This window comes from Mustela putorius, unplaced genomic scaffold (genome assembly GCF_011764305.1).
Source record: "Mustela putorius furo isolate JIRA1106 unplaced genomic scaffold, ASM1176430v1.1 tig00000198_pilon_pilon_pilon, whole genome shotgun sequence".
Taxonomy (NCBI): Eukaryota; Metazoa; Chordata; class Mammalia; order Carnivora; family Mustelidae; genus Mustela; species Mustela putorius.
Genome location: NW_025421311.1, coordinates 5,981,564 through 6,001,243, shown reverse-complemented (window position 1 = coordinate 6,001,243; position 19,680 = coordinate 5,981,564). Strand labels below are relative to the sequence as shown.

At 37.5% G+C, this 19,680-nt stretch overlaps 1 protein-coding gene across 1 annotated transcript in view; it reads right to left on the bottom strand.

The window, feature by feature from the left end:
• DDX10 (DEAD-box helicase 10) overlaps positions 1-19,680 on the bottom strand; it is a 277,103-nt gene that overhangs the window by 125,240 nt on the left and 132,183 nt on the right. Inside the window, exon 14 of the mRNA XM_004764391.3 lies at positions 743-862. Within this exon, the coding sequence (XP_004764448.1) occupies positions 743-862 (120 nt within the window). The remainder of the gene's footprint in view (positions 1-742; positions 863-19,680) is intronic.

Here is a 19,680-nt window from a genome sequence, read left to right as displayed (position 1 = left end):
AATAAATAAAAGACAAGGCAAGGAAAATGAGAGGACAGTGGGACAGTGGGTATGTGCTCTACCAGAATGCACAGGAGAACCTGTAGGTTGAAGAGACTGAAAACCAAGAAGAGCCACTCTGAAGACCCACTCTGACCACTGACCACCATTACTCCTTAGAGTAAAGCCACCGGACTTTCCAGACCTCTCTCCTCTTTAAAAACAGAGAGAACACTGTGCCATCTGTGAGTGGGTATGTTCCCTTCCCTACTCTGCGGGTATGTATTTATGCTAACACCAAGATCTCGGTGACATGAGAGCCAGGCACCTGTGTGAAGCAGAAAATGCGGTCTCAAGCCATCCCAGTAAGAAACAACCCAATACAGCGTGGAAATTGAGGAACAGCAAAGCAGAGATTTTTTTAGAGTCCAGAAAAAACTGTGGCAAGTAGTCGTGTTACTATTCTTGCATTTGTTGCCACAGAACATGTTGACGGATACCCTGATGGGAAAGTCTACTCTGTAAGAATGGAATTTAGAAAGTTCAAAACCAACTCTGTGTTGTTAGCACCCTGAACTATGGCAGCTGACTGCCCATTAGACATTCCTGCCTACAGACATACGGCCCAAGACAACATGGACAGGAAGTGCCTCGCATGCTTTAAAGAAACAGTTTCTTTTTCTCATTAATGAATCTAAGGCAGAAGAGAGTCAGACTCTTTTCTTGGATGGTACCTCAGAAATTAAGCATTTAAGAATCTTACCTCCCCTTCATCAGTAAATGTTATCTTCTTATTCACTTTAAAATTTCTCTTCATTACTTTTTTGGCTTCTGCAACCTTGGTCACTTTTTTCTTGACACTGGATTTCGAAGGTTCTTTTTTCTGTATGAAAATGTACAAAAATGAAAGATGATTAGTTAAATGGCTGCTTTAGATCAGCAATTTAACTCTTAAATACACTTTCCAAAATTAAATGTATTTACTCTTCACTGGCTAATAAGCAGGACCAAAAATACTATCCAGAAAATAAAGTTATTAGATTTTTTAACTAGTAGTACCCCCAGTGCTAAAGGGGCTTAAATCTAAACAAGATAAACAGTATAAGTAACCTTTAAAATTTCTTCTATTACTATAACTATGCTACGCTGAGAATGTTGAGGCACTAGAAGCTATGTGATAAAGTGACAAATGGACATTCAAGATAAATAAAGCTACCTTGCAGCTATAACACAGAGCACATTTTAGAAATAGCTTTAATTCCAAGGGCAAACTTAAATTTTCAGAATAGGAAAATGTTTATCTGGAAACTTCAAAAGAGTCCTGTAAACAAATACTGAACTTTAACAAATGACAGGCAAGCTCAAGCATATGGAAGAAAGTATAATGATGTTGGCAACTTATTCTGAAATGCATTACACACTTAAAAGGGTGACGAATGGATAGATGGAGAATTACATGGTAAAAGGTTAACTGTAGAATATGAGTGGTGGATATTCTGGTGTCCAAAAGTACACTTCTTTCAACCTTTCTTATGTTAGAAATTTTTCATAATAAAATACAAATGCTTGGTCCCAGGAACAAGAGAAAAAGTCACAAAGCAAAAATACCAAATACTATCAGAACAGAAAAGTGGTCAGCCAGAAAACAAACCCTACAGAGTGGAACCTTGAAATGATCCAGGTCCACATCAATGCTCTACGGAAAACCATGAAACTACTGAAATCATGTCACAAAATGTGGGGGTTTTGCATCTTTATGGATTGTTATGGATTCTTTTTTTTTTTTAAAAGATTTTATTTATTTGAGAGCAAGTCAATGAGCGAGCGAGAGAGAATGAGAGTATGAATGGGGTAAAGGGCAGAGGGAGAAGCAGACTGCCCACTGAGCAGAAAGCCCGATGCAGGACTCAATCCCAGGACACTGGCATCATGACCTGAGCTGAAGGCAGTCACTTAAACTGACTGAGCCACCCAGGCCCCCAGTTTATCACGGATTCTAAAAGGGAGTTGTGATCTCTCCCTATCAAAAAAAGAAAAAAGAAGAAAAAAAATTTTTTTTTGGAGAGTTTGCTTGTCTGAGGGAAGCCATAGAAAGGAAGAACAGAAATTCCAACATGGGTGAGAAGACACGTTTATCTTATTTTATTGATAGGTTGTGGCTTTGCTCTAATACTCGGAAATTATTCTTCAGTCATTCAAATATGCACTAGAGTGTCATCTGTGTACAAGACACCGTAGAGCATACTGAGACCCCCAGCAAGGAAAGGGAAAGCCTCCCGGAACCTAACTGTATTGAAAAAAAAGACTTAAACCAGTGGAAAATATTAAGTATTAAATCATAAATGTATTATGCGCTTAGAAAAAATATACAAGATGAATAAATTCTATGTAATATGGTACCTGCCCTAGCTAGTCTAGGCTAAGGAGAGGAAGTTAAGGAAAATCTCCTTTTGAGGGACAAATGTTTGAAATGAGTGGCAAACACCCCGACGCCACTACTACCTTTTAGGTGTCTAATTATGGTGGATTTCACATATGTTTTAAGAGAGGCTTTAGCTTAGTTCGATGTCACTCCATAAAATAATAACTTTAACAGGTAATACATGCTCATTTATTTTGTAAAGGATATTCATGTCCTATGAATTCATGTCTTATTCATGTTACAAAGTTCCCATTCATGTCTTCTTCCACCACATGTTTACCTCCCAAGAAAGAAACAGTGTTAATAGCTTTTTCTATATCCTTTCCAGAAACAGGCATTCAAATATATATGAAGAAACCAAGATACTAAAAGAGCAATCCCTGCCATCAGAGGCCTTGTATACAGAGCTTCATATAAATGTGCATCTAGTTACCCAGGATAAATTTCTAAAAGCTAAAGCACTCAGTCAAAAATTATATGCATTTAAATATCAAAAGATATTTCCAAATAACCCTCCTGAGAAGTTACACAAAATTTAATATTTCCAACAGAATTTGAGAGTGATTCTCCACATCAAAAAATAGATAATATTTATGTTTGTCAGATGAAAAAATAATGTCTCAGGGAGGTTTTAATTTGACTTGTATTGTTTTAAGCATAGCAAAACATCTTTTCAAAGGCATTTTTCTCCCTATGAACATGTATATTCTTTACCAGCATTTTTAATGATTCCTGGCATTTTACTTATTAATTTGTGAAATCTTTTCATTTGTTAAAAATGTGTCAATATTTTCTCCCACTGTTTTGTTTATGTTTAGACTTTTGCCATACATAAGAATATTTTGTTGTTTTGCTTTGTTTTGTTTTTTGTTAAACATGTATTTTTACTCTTTATGTAATCAATTTTTTAAAATAATGAAATTTTCTGGATTGTTTTTTTTGGTACCATACTTATAATATTCTTCCCACAAAAAGACTTTTCAAAAGTGAATTTAACTCTTTAAAATGCAGATTTCTGGGCGCCTGGGTGGCTCAGTGGGTTAAGCCGCTGCCTTCGGCTCAGGTCATGATCTCAGGGTCCTGGGATCGAGTCCCGCATCGGGCTCTCTGCTCAGCAGGGAGCCTGCTTCCTTCTCTCTCTCTCTGCCTGCCTCTCAGTGTACTTGTAATTTCTCTCTGTCAAATAAATAAATAAAATCTTTTTAAAAATAAATAAATAAATAAATAAAAATAAAATGCAGATTTCATTTTTTCCTGAAAGTTTCAACACTGGCTCTGGGATAAGGGGGAAGTGCTCATTAGTACTTCAAATTTCTGCTCATTAAACAATGGAAAATATCAAGTATCTTATTATTAAGACAAAGTTTATATTTTGGCTACATAACTTTGTATTATTGGTACAAGAATGAAATCTGCAGCCAGCCAAGAGTTTAATGAAAGATTTCCTGACAAGATGTAAAACAATGGCAGAAAAATGCAGTTTTCATTTTCATCTGCACTTCTTGCACAAAATGTATGTTAGTCTTCAGAATAAAGTGCTAAAAGGAAAATATCAGAGAATACAAAAGTGATGAAGCATTAAGTTATTTTCAAGGTCTTGCAATAGCTGTAGGAGGTTGCCACAAATAACTTGGACAATAAAAGAACAAGAACTGTGGCTAAAAGCAATGGTTTGTAGCAGAAGGTCTGTGCTAACACGGGCTACAAGAAGATTCAAAATATAATCAATGGGAAAAAAAACCTACTTTAATATAAGCATTACTACTATACGTCCTAGAGGGTACAATAAGTATATCGCTGCAAAAATAAAAACGGAAAACAGAACCATAAGGAGATGAAAGTCAGAATTAAAAGAAAAGACAGTCTAAAGAAATTAGAGGTTAATGTTTCCTTAAAGTAGTCCCCATATGTATCACAGAATAATTAATGGTTTACAAAAGAAACGGTATTTTAAGTGAAAGAGACTGGGGAGCCTGGGTGGCTCAGTCAGAAACCTGCCTCTTGGTTTTGGCTCAGGGTCCTGAGATCTAGTCCCATGTTGTCTCCTGTGCTCAGCAGGAGTCTGCTTGAAACCTCTCTTCCTCTGCCACTCTACCCTTAGGTGCAAGGATGAGCACACGTGAGTACACTCACCCCCTCTGAAATAAATATATGATAAATAAATAAATGTAAAGAAAACCAACTAAATAAAGAACTGTCAACCCTATTGAAGACCTTTCAGATTACCTGTTACAACCTATTTCATTGCAAGCATTTTCCCCCACTGAGGAGAGAGCCCAATGCAGGACTCTTGATTTCCACTGCCTAAATCACCATACCCTAGAACTCAAGATTTAAAAAACAAAACAAACATATGCTAGGTAAGCATAATTCCTTCACCATCCTAAAGTTCCCGAACTATGATAATTATAGTATTTTACAGTATTAATGAAGGATGCACTACTTGACATTTTATTTGAAAGCCAACTACAAAATCTTTTCTTAAGAAAAAAACTTCTTTCTGTGAAGTGTGTAAACCTGGCAATTCACAGACCTGTACCCCTGGGGCTAATAATACATTATATGTTAATAAAAAAATAAAAAATTATAAAAAAAAAGAAAGAAACCTCCTTGATGATTAGGGATGATGAGCACCTTTTCTTGTACCTATTGACCATTTATTTGTACCTCTTCTTTGGAAAAGAGTCTATTATGCTCACTTCAGCAGCACATATAGAAAAAAAAAAGAGTCTATTCAGGTCCTTTGTCCATTTTTTAATTGGATTATTTGGGGTTTTTTGCATTGGAGTTTCCTATATATAGCTCAGAAATCCCTTATTCAATATATGGTTTGTTAATATTTTCTCCCATTCCACGGGCTGCCTTTTTGTTTCCTTTGCTGTACAGAAGCTTTTCAATCTAAGATAGTCTATTTATTTCAGCTTTTGTTGCCTGTTCTTACAGGGTCTTATTCAAAAGATCACTGCCAAGACCAAAGTCAAGGAGCTTTTTCTCTGTGCTTTTTTCTAGGAATTTTAATCATCAGAGAAATAAATCAAGACCACAGTGAGACAGCACTTCACACTCATTAAGAGAGTTATCATCAAGAAAACCAAAGGTAACAAGTGTTGGGGAGGGTGTGGAGGACAGGGAACCCTTGTGCAATGTTGGTGGGCATGTGAACTGGCCCAGCAACAGTGGAGAACAGAATGGAAGTTCCTCAAAAAATTAAAAGTACCATATGATCCAACAATACCACTCACTCCAGTGTATATATCTAAAGAAACCAAAAGCAGTTTCTAAAGGAGATATCTGCATTTCCATATTCACTGCAGCATTACTCACAATAGCCAAGACATGAAAACAATCTTAAGTAACTCTCAAAGGATAAATTAAGAAAACGTGGTATATAAATACCATGGCATATTCTGAGCCATGAGAAAGAATGGAAACCTGTCATTTGGTGACAATATGGATGAACCTGGAGGGCATTATGTTAAGTGGAATAAGTCAGACAGAGACGGACACATACAGTATCACATGTGATATATTTAAAGAGAAAAGGAGGGGGCTACTTTCATAGAAACATAGAATGGTAGTTGCCAAGGGCTGGGAAGAGGGAGAAACTGTGAGATGTAAGTTAACAGGGTACAAATTTTCCATTATAAGATGAATAAGCTGAGGATCTCATGTATAGCACAGTGACTGTAGTTAATAATACTGTACCATAAACTTGAAATTTGCTGAGAGTACATTGCAAGCAACATCACAGACACAAAAAAGTTAACTGTGAGGTGATGGATGCATTATCTCAATCTTGGCGGTCATTTCACACTGTCCCTACAAACAAAATCACATCCTATACTTTACATACTGTCTTACTTATCAATTATTTCTCAACAAAGCTAGAGAGAAAAAAGAAAGGAAACTACCACCACCAGTAAGTAGAAAAGGTATGTTTGTGAAATCTTTGCACAAACTAGTATATTAAAATTAAGAGCCACCTAAAGGGTGGAAAGATTCCATTTTGCAAGAAGGGAAAAGGTCTGGAGACTGGTTGTCCAACTAGAGCAAGGGGCTTAACTCTGCTGAACTCTATACTTCGAGGTTCAGGTGGTGATACATTATACACTTTAAGTATTTTACTAAAATTAAAAATAAAGAGCCACCTAGAATATAACTGGACTTCTGTTTAAAGTGTTGTTCCAGAGGTATGTGGGTAGCTCAGTTGGTTGAGCATCCCTGATTTCCGCTCAGCTCGTGATCTCCGGGTTGTGGGATTCAGCCCTGCATCTGGCTCTGTGCTCAGTGCAGAGTCTGCTAGAGATTGTCTCCCTCTTCCTCTTCTTCTTCTCCTCCCCCTACTTGTGTGCTCGCTCGCTCTTGCTCTCTCTCAAATAAATAAATAAATAAAATCTTTTAAAAATACATAAATAAAAATAGATAAAATGTTGTTATAGCAACAGTTTCTCTTTTCAGAGATCCTGCACGAAATATAACGGTAAGACAAAGTGGTAGTCCTATAATTACACAGTGGCCGGAGCAGGGGTACTGGGGTGGGCCATGCAAGGGGCAAGAAGAACACAAGAGACCTTCAAATGCAGATCACCTAAGAGAATATGAAATGCAAGTGCTTATAAATTATAAATAATGGAAATAATCTTATAAAGCGGTCTAATCAACCTCATAGGATTTTTCTTTTTCCAAAAAGGCCACATTTACCAATCTCACTGTTTAAAGTTTAATAGAAGGCAAGCTACAATAAACCTTGGTAATATGCATAAATTTGGTCATAATGATAAAAATAGAAAATGAAAGAGTTGGAGAGAATGACTGAGAGCTAGTGCCCTTCTACCCAAGCCCCAATACACACCACCTCTGCAGTGGAATGTGTTAAAGAGGCCTGTTAATGGACTTTGTATGTACTTTTGCCCCCATTACAGTAAGACATAGTCATCATTTGTGTTCCTGTTTTCTTTTTCCTAATAGACTGTAATCTCCATGAGGGTTAAGACCATATGTATTAAAATTCGTGTCCCCAAGGCATCACAGAGAGGTTGGCACACAGGAAACATTCAGTATGTTATTTCTTGAAAGAAGAATTAGTGAATAAATTCTCAATGGAATAAAGCATTACTTCATTTACTGCTCATAACAACTACAAGTCCAATCTGGTCCCTGATAATTTTTTAATTAGAAAACCAAAGCTTAGATAAATTCAGCAATTTGTTCAATGGTGCACAATTTAAATCAAAGGGCACTTGACTTTGTTGTTCACACTCTACAATGCTTAGTTGATTTTTGTTCAAACTGTCTTAGGTTACAGCATCATAATTTGACTCAGTATATGTCTTTTACATTTCTATCAACTTTAAAAGAATGTTTGAAAATTGCTATTCTAAGAAACATACTTTTTCCAACTTTCCAGTTCATAGCCCACTAAGAAACATTTCTTTCAGATTCTAATTTCTGATAAAGTATTTGTACTGGTTTTTAAAGTAACTGTTTTCACATTCAAATATAAATGTTAGATACTGAACATGTGATTTAAATCACAAGGCCCCAACCCTAATGCCTTTCTGATAAGAATCACAGCTGTAAATAATATTTATCTGTGTATGATACTTGTCTCATTACCTGATATTGATACTTCATAAATTATATCTAAAAGACAGCCTAAAGGCCCATTCTAGAAATCCTTCCCCATTTTTTATATTTTATAAATAATGTATGTTTATTTCAAACACAAAATCCTATAGATGAAAGCTCATATATCCTTTCAAAGTTCTTCACATTTCAAAGCTAGATTAGTCCTTCTGATTACATTAAGACACAAACCATAAGTAAATGTTAATCTCTCTCTATTCTGTATGGTCAATAAGACCAGGGACTACTATCTTCTTTATAGTCTGTGAACTGCATTTCTAATGTATAAAGTGATGAAAATGGTTAATGAATATTATAATATATTAAGAAATATGACAACATACTTATTACAAAATATTCTGATTCTTTTAAAAATCACCTTAACAAGTCAACATAAACAGGAAAGCAGACAACTGAAAATTGCTCTTTTTTTCCCCACCAGACCAAAAACTACATAGATATATAGTGATCTCAGCTTTGTGTGGACTTCCCTCCTTCTGCTTATGGGATCACAAGGCACAAGCATTCCATACAGCTTTTGATTAATAGATTCCTCCCCTTCCGGATACCTACTTTCCTGAATCCACAGGCTTAATCTGGGATATTTCCAGAAGATGCTCTTACCCTAATAAACTCTTCTGAGAGTGTGTGCCTGCCACCTTAACTACTGAATGCTTTCAGAAAAATAAGTTTCTGATATATCTCCAATATAGTTTCTAGTTTCCTCAATTCCTTCTCTTACTCTTCACATACAAGTTCTTCTACCAAAACCTCAAACAGTGGTGTTGGTTTTTTTTCCTTCAAAATATTTGCCTTCCTCAACAATGTCAGAATTAACAAAATTTTCCTTTATTTTAAAAAGCCTCTTCATAGCACTTCAGTCTAACAATTCTTTAAATCTGTCATTGCCTCCAATTAGTGTAGATAAGATTTTTGCTTATTTCCTTACCTCAAACCTCATCCCTGACCTTCATGGCCAGCCAGAGCCATCACTGTCTTTGTCTTATTTACTATCTTAAATGCTTTCATCTACCTTTTTGAACATATTTATCCTGCTGGAACACATAAAGATTAGTTTCTTATTTCTCTTTCACTACCTGAGGAAATCTTCTTTAGTTCACTGAAATTGTCCAAGCTATTTACTATTTTGTTTTGCTAGCCAGGAAATATAAATTATTTGCTCCACACCATATCCCTCTCCCCAAAAACCCCAAATAAATTTTTAAAAAGGGGGAGGGAAGCCACCACAGATGTGAAATCTCAGATGCTTCCTGTTCTTTAACAAAATTATGGAACCAGTCATATTTTGCCCTAGGAATCCAATTTTTAACCTGCCACTTTTAATAAATATTTCTGTATTAGGAAGCAGGCAGCTGGAAGCAATTTAGAGAAACAGGGCCTGAGACACACTTTTCCCCTCTTCTAGACTTCAAAAAATGACAGTATGGATTTCATTTCTAACTTGTGTCCAAATTGGTATATGAATTTCTGTTGTATCCTACAACTTTTGAAATTCTTCTATAACTTAGAAATATTATAAGCTGTATACAAAAAAACCCAGTAGTATTCAAAACAAAAGCTAACTTGTATACAAGGCCATCCAGTTAACAGAATTAAGGAGGAAGAAATGGTGGTAATGAAGGAAGTAAAAAGACTGGTCAGCATCTATGCACTACTTCAAGGCAGGATGACCATAACACTTCTACTTGGGGGAGCACCTGAATGGTTTTCACCTCTACCATCTTCCTCACAAGTGATAGCAGAGACTCAGCAAGAAGGTACCAATAGCTAATCTATTTGGAATTTGTTTGAACAAAATAAAATAGCATCAAAGTAACACTCGACAAAATTTAGTTACAGGTTTAATTGAGAATTCTATAGTTGGCTCCAGTACCTACAATATTAACAAATTACTTGGCAATCTGGTTAGTGTAATCTAAAGCAGACTTTCTGAAAATTCATTCACCGTGAAAGTCTAACAAACACAGGCCATATAATACTACTTATTCAGCAAACCACCAATTTTAAACATTACACACAAACTCATGCATCTATACTCTAAATAACAGAAAGAGAATCTCTCTTAGGATTTAAACCCTTATCAAAGAACTAAAATAACAGAACTAAGATATATACTAAACTCCAATTGGGCTTGGTACCTGGTTCAGTGAGCCATTTCTGACACACTATGGCAAGACATTCATGAGATGCTAATGAAGACCTCTGAGCACCCCCAGACAAAGCAATCACTGCTACTTGTTATACATGGTTCCAGTGTCTGGTGTTCTCCTACACTGACTGACATTAGTAAATCACAAGACATGCATGGGATATATCTTAACTAAAAGAGAAATAACAAGTATCATTACTACCCCCAGTCTAAGCCATGTGCACAACTCCATGCACAGTAAAATGTCCAAGATCTGCCTTCCGTTGTGTATGAATGTTAGCTAAGCAAAAAATACCAAATGAACAAAGGCCAGCCCACTGACCATGTTTCATCAAAACGTGCTTGGATGCTGTCTAATTATTTAAAACCGGATATTCTTAAAAATACACCATTTATAAAATGGCCTGCAAAGCCACATAATGGTGATAAAAGACATTGGCATTATTAAGTACAGAATGCGGAAGGATGAACGGGCCCTCCAAGATCACCCAGAGACACAAGCAGCAGGTGTATACACACAGAAGAGGATTTCAAGCTCACAGGGCCAATGACGGTGAAGTTAGGGCAAGAACTCTGTGTCCCCCAGGATACTACCCTGTGCTCTTACCGTGACACTGCACACAGCAAGAATACCTTAGAAGCACCTCCTCCGACAATCACAATTTTCCTAAAAAATTCTCACGAGACTCCATAAAACTGAAATCAAGAACTGATGGATAGCAAATGTTTGCTTTAAAATGAAAAGAATCCTTCAAGGAATGCATTTTAAAAGTGTTCTTTCTGGGGCACCTGGGTGGCTCAGTGGATTAAAGCCTCTGCCTTCAGCTCGGGTCCTCGGATCAGGCCCCACATTGGGCTCTCTGCTCATCAGGGATCCTGCTTTCCTTCCTCTCTCTCTGCCCACCTTTCTGCCTACTTGTGATCTCTCTGTCAAATAAATAAATTAAATATTTAAAAAATAAATAAATAAAAGTGTTCTTTCTGCTTTCATGGAAGGACCATAGATAGGACTACTAAACCTGACCTCTAATATTCTTAAACCTCAAAAGCATAGCATATATACCAAAAGTATTCTTTTTTTTTAATATTTTATTTATTTATTTGACAGAGAGAAATCACAAGTAGATGGAGAGGCAGGCAGAGAGAGAGAGAGGGGAAGCAGGCTCCCCGCTGAGCAGAGAGCCCGATGCGGGACTCGATCCCAGGACCCCGAGATCATGACCTGAGCCGAAGGCAGCGGCTTAACCCACTGAGCCACCCAGGCGCCCAACCAAAAGTATTCTGTTCCCCAAAGCTCTATCCTATCCTTTTATTTCCTGGCAAACTGCATGCTAAGCGTGCAGTGATTAATACAATTTCCATCTGCCCTCCTTGGCACTTAAACATTAAAAACAAACTTTGACAGCTATTAGAAATTGTTGACAGATGACCGCTCGTTAATTTTTCTCCCATCTTAGAATTAGTCCTTGCCATTTTGTTAGGAAATTTATAGCACTAAAATGTAATATTCTGAATTACAACCTAACAAAACTACTATAAGTCACAATTCCCAAATTAAAATGAAATCTTTGCTAGTCTCTAAACTTGGTATGCTACCTAGCTAATCATTTTTTTAACCACTCTCCTCCCTACTGTCCCATCCAGAGACTAGAAAATGCAGGAGTTATCCATATGCTTGAAATTCTCCCCCAAATAGCAAAATTAGGTTGATTAAGATATGATACTGGCTATCTTTGAGAAACTTTTCTCATTCTCTACCCTCAGCCTTTTGGTAACGTCTCTTACGACACTTTTATTGTCGTATTCCAATTGTTAAGAGATTCTTCCACTTCTATTTTACCATCTTAGGCACTCAACTCCCTGAGGATATGGACTTCATCTTACCTTTTAATTTCTAGAGTAAGTGCCCATACTGTGCCTGAACAAATCGGTAATTATTTGGGAAGCTGAGCTGAGCCTGAGCAAATCGAGGCAATTTTCATTGGGAGCAACACTGATCCAAGGACTCTGAAATGCATTCTTCAGTTAGCTATTGTGACATCAGCTTGCTTAAACAGCGTAGAAATTAAACAACACATTTCACTTTCAATTTGATACTTACTTGTTGAGAAACAAATAACTGGGCAATAATAATAATAATGTATTCTGTGACACAAGCAGAACAGTCTGAAAACAATGTCAGGAGTCACTCCGGGTGCCCACTCCCCCCTTCTCCCAGCATAACAGGCTGTGAGCACACTCAGCTTCTAAAAGGACCATGGCTTCTTCCCTTTGCAGGCAACTTCCCTCCGCCCCAGGTCTCCACATGCTAGACCAATGCATTTCTCAGATGATTGCAAGCACCCACAACTACACTCTCCAGTTCTCAAGCAGTTTGGGTGACTCCTCACTGATGAGGTTGACCTACTACTTCTTTGACAAGGGAGAATAACAGAAGATAGCAAACTCTCAGTGGAATAAACATCTATGCTTTCTATTAAGCAGACTGCTAAAACCCAGGCACCCTCTATGTGAAATAAGAAGAGGGGAAATTCCAGCCTTACTTCTTCTCCCCATAAAACATTACTTTCCCAACAAAGCCTATTCCTTAATCCATGCCACAATGGTATGAAATATGTCCTACACTCCAATACATGACAATCCAGATGGTTTACCTGGCATATCAGAAGATCACTGAAATTTCCTTTGAGAAGTATATGGAACAGTAAATGGTGATGCCAAGTGCTAGACAGCATGCCAGAGGTTTATATATTATTTACTGGTCACAACCACTCTGTTGAGGTATTGCTTACATCTTAAAGGTGATAAACTGACAGTAAAGTAAGTTAAGCAATTACCCAACTTGAAACAATGGACCTAAGCTCTCAACTTATGTCACTCTAAGAAAAAGACCATTAGTAATTGCATACAGAGTTGAAATAAAGTTGGAGGAAAAATTAGAAAGGCAATAAGAAGTCTGTGACAAGATTCAGGGAAGACTATGGGACCAAAGAGACAGCATGTAAGCACAAAGCAGGAGGAAAGGACAGCGTGCAGAGGTTAAGACAGTCGGGGTAATGAAAGGAGACAATCTGAAAACAAAATCACAAGTAAGGAACAAAGGAGAGTTAGAGCACTGTGAAAGCAAATTCCTCTCACAATTAGTGATGTGTCGCAAAAAAACTTTGCACCGTACTGCCAAACCAATTTTCCCCTGACAGACACCTAACCAAACCATTAACTCTAAATGGGAAAAACCAAATGATTAAACTGAAACAGAAAACTCCGAGAATTTCTTACCCAGCCACTGACAGGATGCATAATAATGGCCATCCATTTCCCTAGTATTTTCCCATTACACCTAAAGAATGTCTAAGACATTAGGATAGGAGTGGTAAGTCCAAAAGAAAAGCCTGTACTGGAACTTGAAATGAATCTTTGGGACTCCGTGTGGTTCGAGTTAATAAGCTTCCTCTGGCCAACACTATTTACAACATATTCTGCACTATTTCTTCCCCCAAACAGTTCAGTTATTTAAACCATGTAATTATTTGAAGGATTTGGCAAAGTCATAATAAATAAAAGGATTAAGTAACATGATGATCTTAATTAAAAAATTTACATCAAACTAATTGTGAATATGTTCGACTTCAATCATATCAAGTAAACAGGTTGAACTGATGGGAACTGTCTCTATTAAAATGCAATTAATCTTCCACCAGTGCATTGAGATTTCCAGAGTTACAATATCATGAAACTCACCAATAATTGGCCTCATTAATTCTGAATCCAAAATTCTGGATGTCAAAATTTCCGTTAAAAGGCCACAAACTAGTGGCATCTGGGTGGCTCAGTTGTTAGGCATCTGCCTTCTACTCAGGTCATGTTCCCAGGGTCCTGGGATCGAGCCCCACGTCAGACATCTGCTTGGTGGGAAGCCTGCTTCTCCCTCTCCCTCTTCCCTTGCTTGTGTTCCTTCTCTTGTTGTGTCTCTCTATCATATAAAATCCTTAAAAAAATAAATAAATAAATAAATAAAAGGCCACAAACTAGGGACGCCTGGGTGGCCCAGTCGTTAAGCGTCTGCCTTCAGCTCAAGTCATGATCCCAGGGTCCTGGGATTGAGCCCCACACGGGGCTCCCTGCTCAGCGAGGCTGCTTCTCCCTCTCTCTCTGCCTGCTACTCCCCCTGCTGTGCTCTCTTTGTCAAATAAAAAAATAAAACCTTGAAAAAATAAAAATAAAAGGCTACAAACTTCACAGAATGATCTGATCAAAACAGTACTATTATCAGCTATTTATTTGAGCATCTACAGGAAGCCTCATTTGACTAAAGGCAAGGTATCTGGTTAATTTTCAACCTGGTTTGGAATGAGCTACCCATTTTAATGAGTAAACTCTCTCTCACTGCTGTTAGAAAAGAGCTGTACATTGATAATCACGTTAAAACAGCTCTACCTTACTCAGAGACACCTGTATGTACATTAGGAGGTGAGAAGACGGAGAGAAGGAGGAAATATGGACTCGCGAATCTTACCAGTCATTTCCAGAGAGCTGCTTTCCCTGAACCTCGTGCTGGCATCACCTCTCCAGTTTCCTTTAAGGATGGGTATCAAAATTTCCATATAAAATTCATTTTGTGTCTTGTAGGATAGTTGTTGAAATGCAAGAAAAAGCTATGCTTCTCTGGAGTAGAAAAATGTTTGCTCCTTATGGAAAACGTGTTCTTTTCGTTTTGGCAGTTAAGACCTCAGAGCCAAACTCTTGATTCATATTTAAGAAACATGTAAAACCCCACATGACCAAATTTCCAGCAGTCATTTCTATTCTATCTATATTTTACATGCCTGATGTTTTCTATTTTGTTAAATCTAGAAGTATTTTTTAAGCTACTTCTAATTCCTTGTGGGATTAGGAGGATAAAATAAAGGCGGCTCAGTCATTTAATTCAACAAATACTGGGTACCTGCTATACTCCACATCCTACCCTAGGCCCTTAGGATATACAGAGGTTGCATTCCAGAGAGAAAAATACACACACACACACACACACACACACACACACACACACACACAACATGTCAAGGAGCTTTAAACACTAGGAACAAAGGCAGAGTGAGGGGCTAAGAAGTAAATGGGTAGAACAGAGAAATTTTAGTTAAAGAGGGACTCTCTGAAGAGACACTAAAGCAGAGATCTAAATGATGTGAAAAAAGTCATCGATGATCTAGGTAAGAATTCCAGGTAGAGGAGGGGCACCTGGGTAGAGCAGTCAGTTAAGTTTCTGCCACTTGCTTTAGGCTCAGGCCCTGATCTTAGGGATGTGAGATCAAACCCCCTGTTGGGCTCCATGCTCAGCTCAGAGTCTGCCTAAGACTCTCTCTCCCTCTTCTCCTCCACTTCACTTTCTCCCTGTCTCTGTCTCTCTCCCTCAAGTAAATAAAAAAGAAAAAATAGCTTTAAAAAAAAAACAAAGAAAGAAAGAAAGGAAATCTAGGTAGAGTAAAGAGTAAGCACCAAAAGCCTCCAAGTATAAATGAGTTTGTTTTCAAGAAACAAAAAAATTCAGGGTGACCAGACAAGAGAGAGCAAGGTAGAGACTGGTAGAAGTAGTCAGAGACACAGGAAGATTCTGGATTACATAATGCCTTGTAGAACACACTAAGAGGTTTGATTTTACCCTGAATATGAGGAGGAATACAAGTTTTGAACAAGAAACATGTCATAATTTGGGGTTTTTTTTCCTTGCTATAAGGATACTAGATATTATATATACTCAAGTATTTTCAACATTAATAAAGAAGAAAATACATGTACTTTTGGCTGTTTGTTTCTAAAAACATATCATTAATTTTATACCAATTTAAGAATCACTTGGGAACTCTGTTCATAAACAGAGCAAGTACTTGTTCATGCCATTTTTAATTGTTTTTTAAAGATTTTATTTATTTATTTGACAGAGATCACAAGCAGGCAGAGAGGCAGGCAGAGAGAGGGGGAAGCAGGCTTCCCGCTGAGCAGAGAGCCCGATGTGGGGCTCAATCCTAGGACCCTGGGATCATGACCTGAGCCGAAGGCAGAGGCTTTAACCTGCTAAGCCACCCAGGCGTCCCTCATGCCATTTTTTAATGATGGTCTTTTTATTACAATTTCAGAAATCTTCATTTTACATCTTTTCACACATGCCTCAATTAATTTGGTCTACAGTCACCGAAGAACATATACAAGTAGATAAAGGGTGGTAATATCTAAAAATAACAAAAATGCAACACACTGTTGTCTTATAAATCAATGCAAGTAACAAGCTGACATGTCTACCTCATCAAAAATCTATATAGTACTCACATTCTCTTCCAAGTGCTATGAAAAGGAAGATTTAGTAAATTTACTTTTGAAAGATAAAAATCTATTACCAACAAAGATAGCTAATTAATATTGGCTACTTATGGTATGAAACATAGCAAGATTTGATGGTCTCTGTGGCAAAAATTAAGCCTATTTCAAAGGCAGAGTATCAGTGTATTAATGATTTGTTTAACAAACCTGGAAAGGTAGCTGGATTTTTTTAATGTCTTATTTATTGATTTTGTTGCCCATTCCACAATTATATCTAGTGTGTTAGAAAAAACCTCTTGCAACAGGGAAATTAATAAGCAGTTTGGTTGCAGGCCTTAAATGCAAAATGACAGACAATTCCTAGGAGAAAAACAGGAGCACAGGGGCGCCTGGGTGGCTCAATGGGTTAAGCCTCTGCCTTCAGCTCAGGTCATGATCTCAGGGTCCTGGGACAGAGCACCACATTGGGCTTTATGCTCAACAGGGAGCCTGCTTCCCCCTCTCTCTCTGCCTGCCTCTCTGCCTACTTGTGATCTCTCTTCCTCTCTGTCAAATAAATAAATAAAATCTTTAAAAAACAAAACAAAAACAGGAGCACAGTAACATGCTTATGTATTAACTAGGACTGGTATGAAAAATTTTAGGACAAGTGAATATTAACAAAAAACATGAAGATCTTCAACAAACATATAGTTCGAATATATACAAAAAGAGTTTAGCAAACATGCAACAAAAATGGTCAGTTCGAGGGGCGCTTGGGTGGCTCAGTGGGTTAGGCCTCTGCCTTTGGCTTGGGTCATGATCTGAGGGTCCTGGGATCCAGCCCCGCATTGGGGCTGACAAGTCTGCTTGCTTTTTAACAAGTACCTGTAAATTAATATTAACAATAAGGCCGACATATTTTTTCCTTTGAGAAAAAATAGTACACAAATAGTTGCATTACAAAATAACATTTAAATTTCATTATGGGGTACATGTCAGATCATGGTAGAAGGTGGCAACTTTTTTTAGTTTGTCTCCTTTTTAAAATAAATCCTGAAGGAACCTGGGTGGCTTGGTCGGTTAGGCCGCCAGCTCTGGATTTCAGCTCAGGTCATGATCTCAGGGTCATGAGACAACCTCATACCTGCCTTAGATTCTCTCTCTCCCTCGGCCCTTCCCTCCCCCCTCTCTCCCATTCTCTTTCTCTCTCACTCAAAATAAATAAATAAAATCTTTAAAAAATAATAAATAAATCCTAAAGAATGGGAGTAATTTCAGAGAAAATTCAAAAAGGAAGTAGCATGAGGGTCACTTTTCCAGAATATCCTTCCTCACACTTGCTTCATCCATTTAAAGTTCAAGTTCCATCTAAGCCATGAGGCCTTCTCCTACCCAGTCCAACATGCTGGTCTTTGATCAATTCCTACTGTACAATTTAGCACTTAACTTTATAAGGTCTTGTGTCATCTCCTGATTTTTACGCATACTACCTATATCCACAATGTAACTGTGAAGTGTGACAGGCTGAAAGTGTATATTGCCACAGCCACCACCATCCCAACACAGACATGCTGCACTGGGCACCGGCTAAGGTCAATATACACCTACCCAGCATATCAAGTGGACCATCTACTGATCAAGTCAATAAAATCTAGTGATCTCCCCATAGGAGAACAAAACAGACAAAAAGGTCTCCCTTGGAGAGTTTATGCTCCATTGGAGATAGACAAGAAATAACGACTAGAAGGTTTAAGTGCTACGGGGAAAGCATATATAACAGGGTAAAGGAGGAATGACAAGTGGGTGGTACGCATTTTGGGAGGGAGATGGAGGCCAGGGGTCAGTGGTTTGTTAAAATTCCCAGAGTGTCAAGCTATGCATTTATTTGTGTATGTGTACATCATTATAGAAAAAATTGAAAATTTAAAAAAGTACAGATTCCATGTAAAAATAATAGTTTACACTTAAGATAGGAGCCTGAATTTAGTCGAGTATCCTGATTTCAGAGACATGGCCCACATCAGTCAATTCTGAACAAAAAGTCAGCACAACTCCCAACACAATCTCTACTTCTCAATCAACCTCTCCCCACTCCACCCCCTCACCTCCCTCTCCCTCACACACCAGTCCTCCAAAACAAATTTATAAATCATCTATAAATACAATTGGGTACACTCCTACTCTTTCCCACAGAGGTTGTCATCACTGCTCTAATGAATCATGCTTTAAACAGTTCAAACAAATAATCCCAAATTTTTAAAAATCCTATGCATTCAAAAGAAAAGTCTATGAAAAGTAATCATCTCTACTCCCCCTCCTAGGGCCCTGAGTTCTGCCTAGTAGAATTTGCAAGTTCTACTGTATTACAAATAGAACAGATTTTTATCAATTAAGAAAGGAAACAAATACCCATCCATAATTAATCATGCCCTCCCTTGTGCCCATATCACTTTATTCATAACCTATTTTCATACTTACTATATCGTCCTATATCTTTTGGTTAAAATGTATACCTTTTGGTTAAATATCTTTCAGTTAAAATCTTATATTCAGACAGAATTTAACCTTACTCATCTCCTTCCAGATTAAGACCTGAATACATGGAGAACACTTAACAAACATTTATGGAAGACATATGGGAAAATGTATTCCAAGCTACCAAAACACTTCTCAAACCAATCATAAAAGAAAGGCTACAAATAGCGTTGATGTTAGTTTAAAAAAACCAAAAACAAAAACCCCATTACAACTTCTTAAAAGTTATATTACCTGTGTATTAAACCAACCAATTTTGGGGGCACCTAGCTGGCTCAGTTGGAAGAGCTTGTGACTTTTGATCTCTGGGTTGTGAGTTCGATCCCCACCTCGGGTATAGAGATTAGTTAAATAAATAAATTTTAAAAAATTTTTGAGACGCCTGCTATGCCAAAGAAGTGATATAACCTTTTAAATAACCTTAACCTTCGATCCCCACATCGGGTATAGAGATTACTTAAATAAATAAATTTTAAAAAAATTTTGAGACGCCTGCTATGCCAAAGAAGTGATATAACCTTAAATACCAGTTACCCAAAAGTAGAACAAATAAATACAAAGGAATTCCCTAACGTATTTTGGGGGTGCTTACTATGTACACCAAGCACCATGCCAGATACTGCTACATAAGAAAACAACTACCACCCAGTGG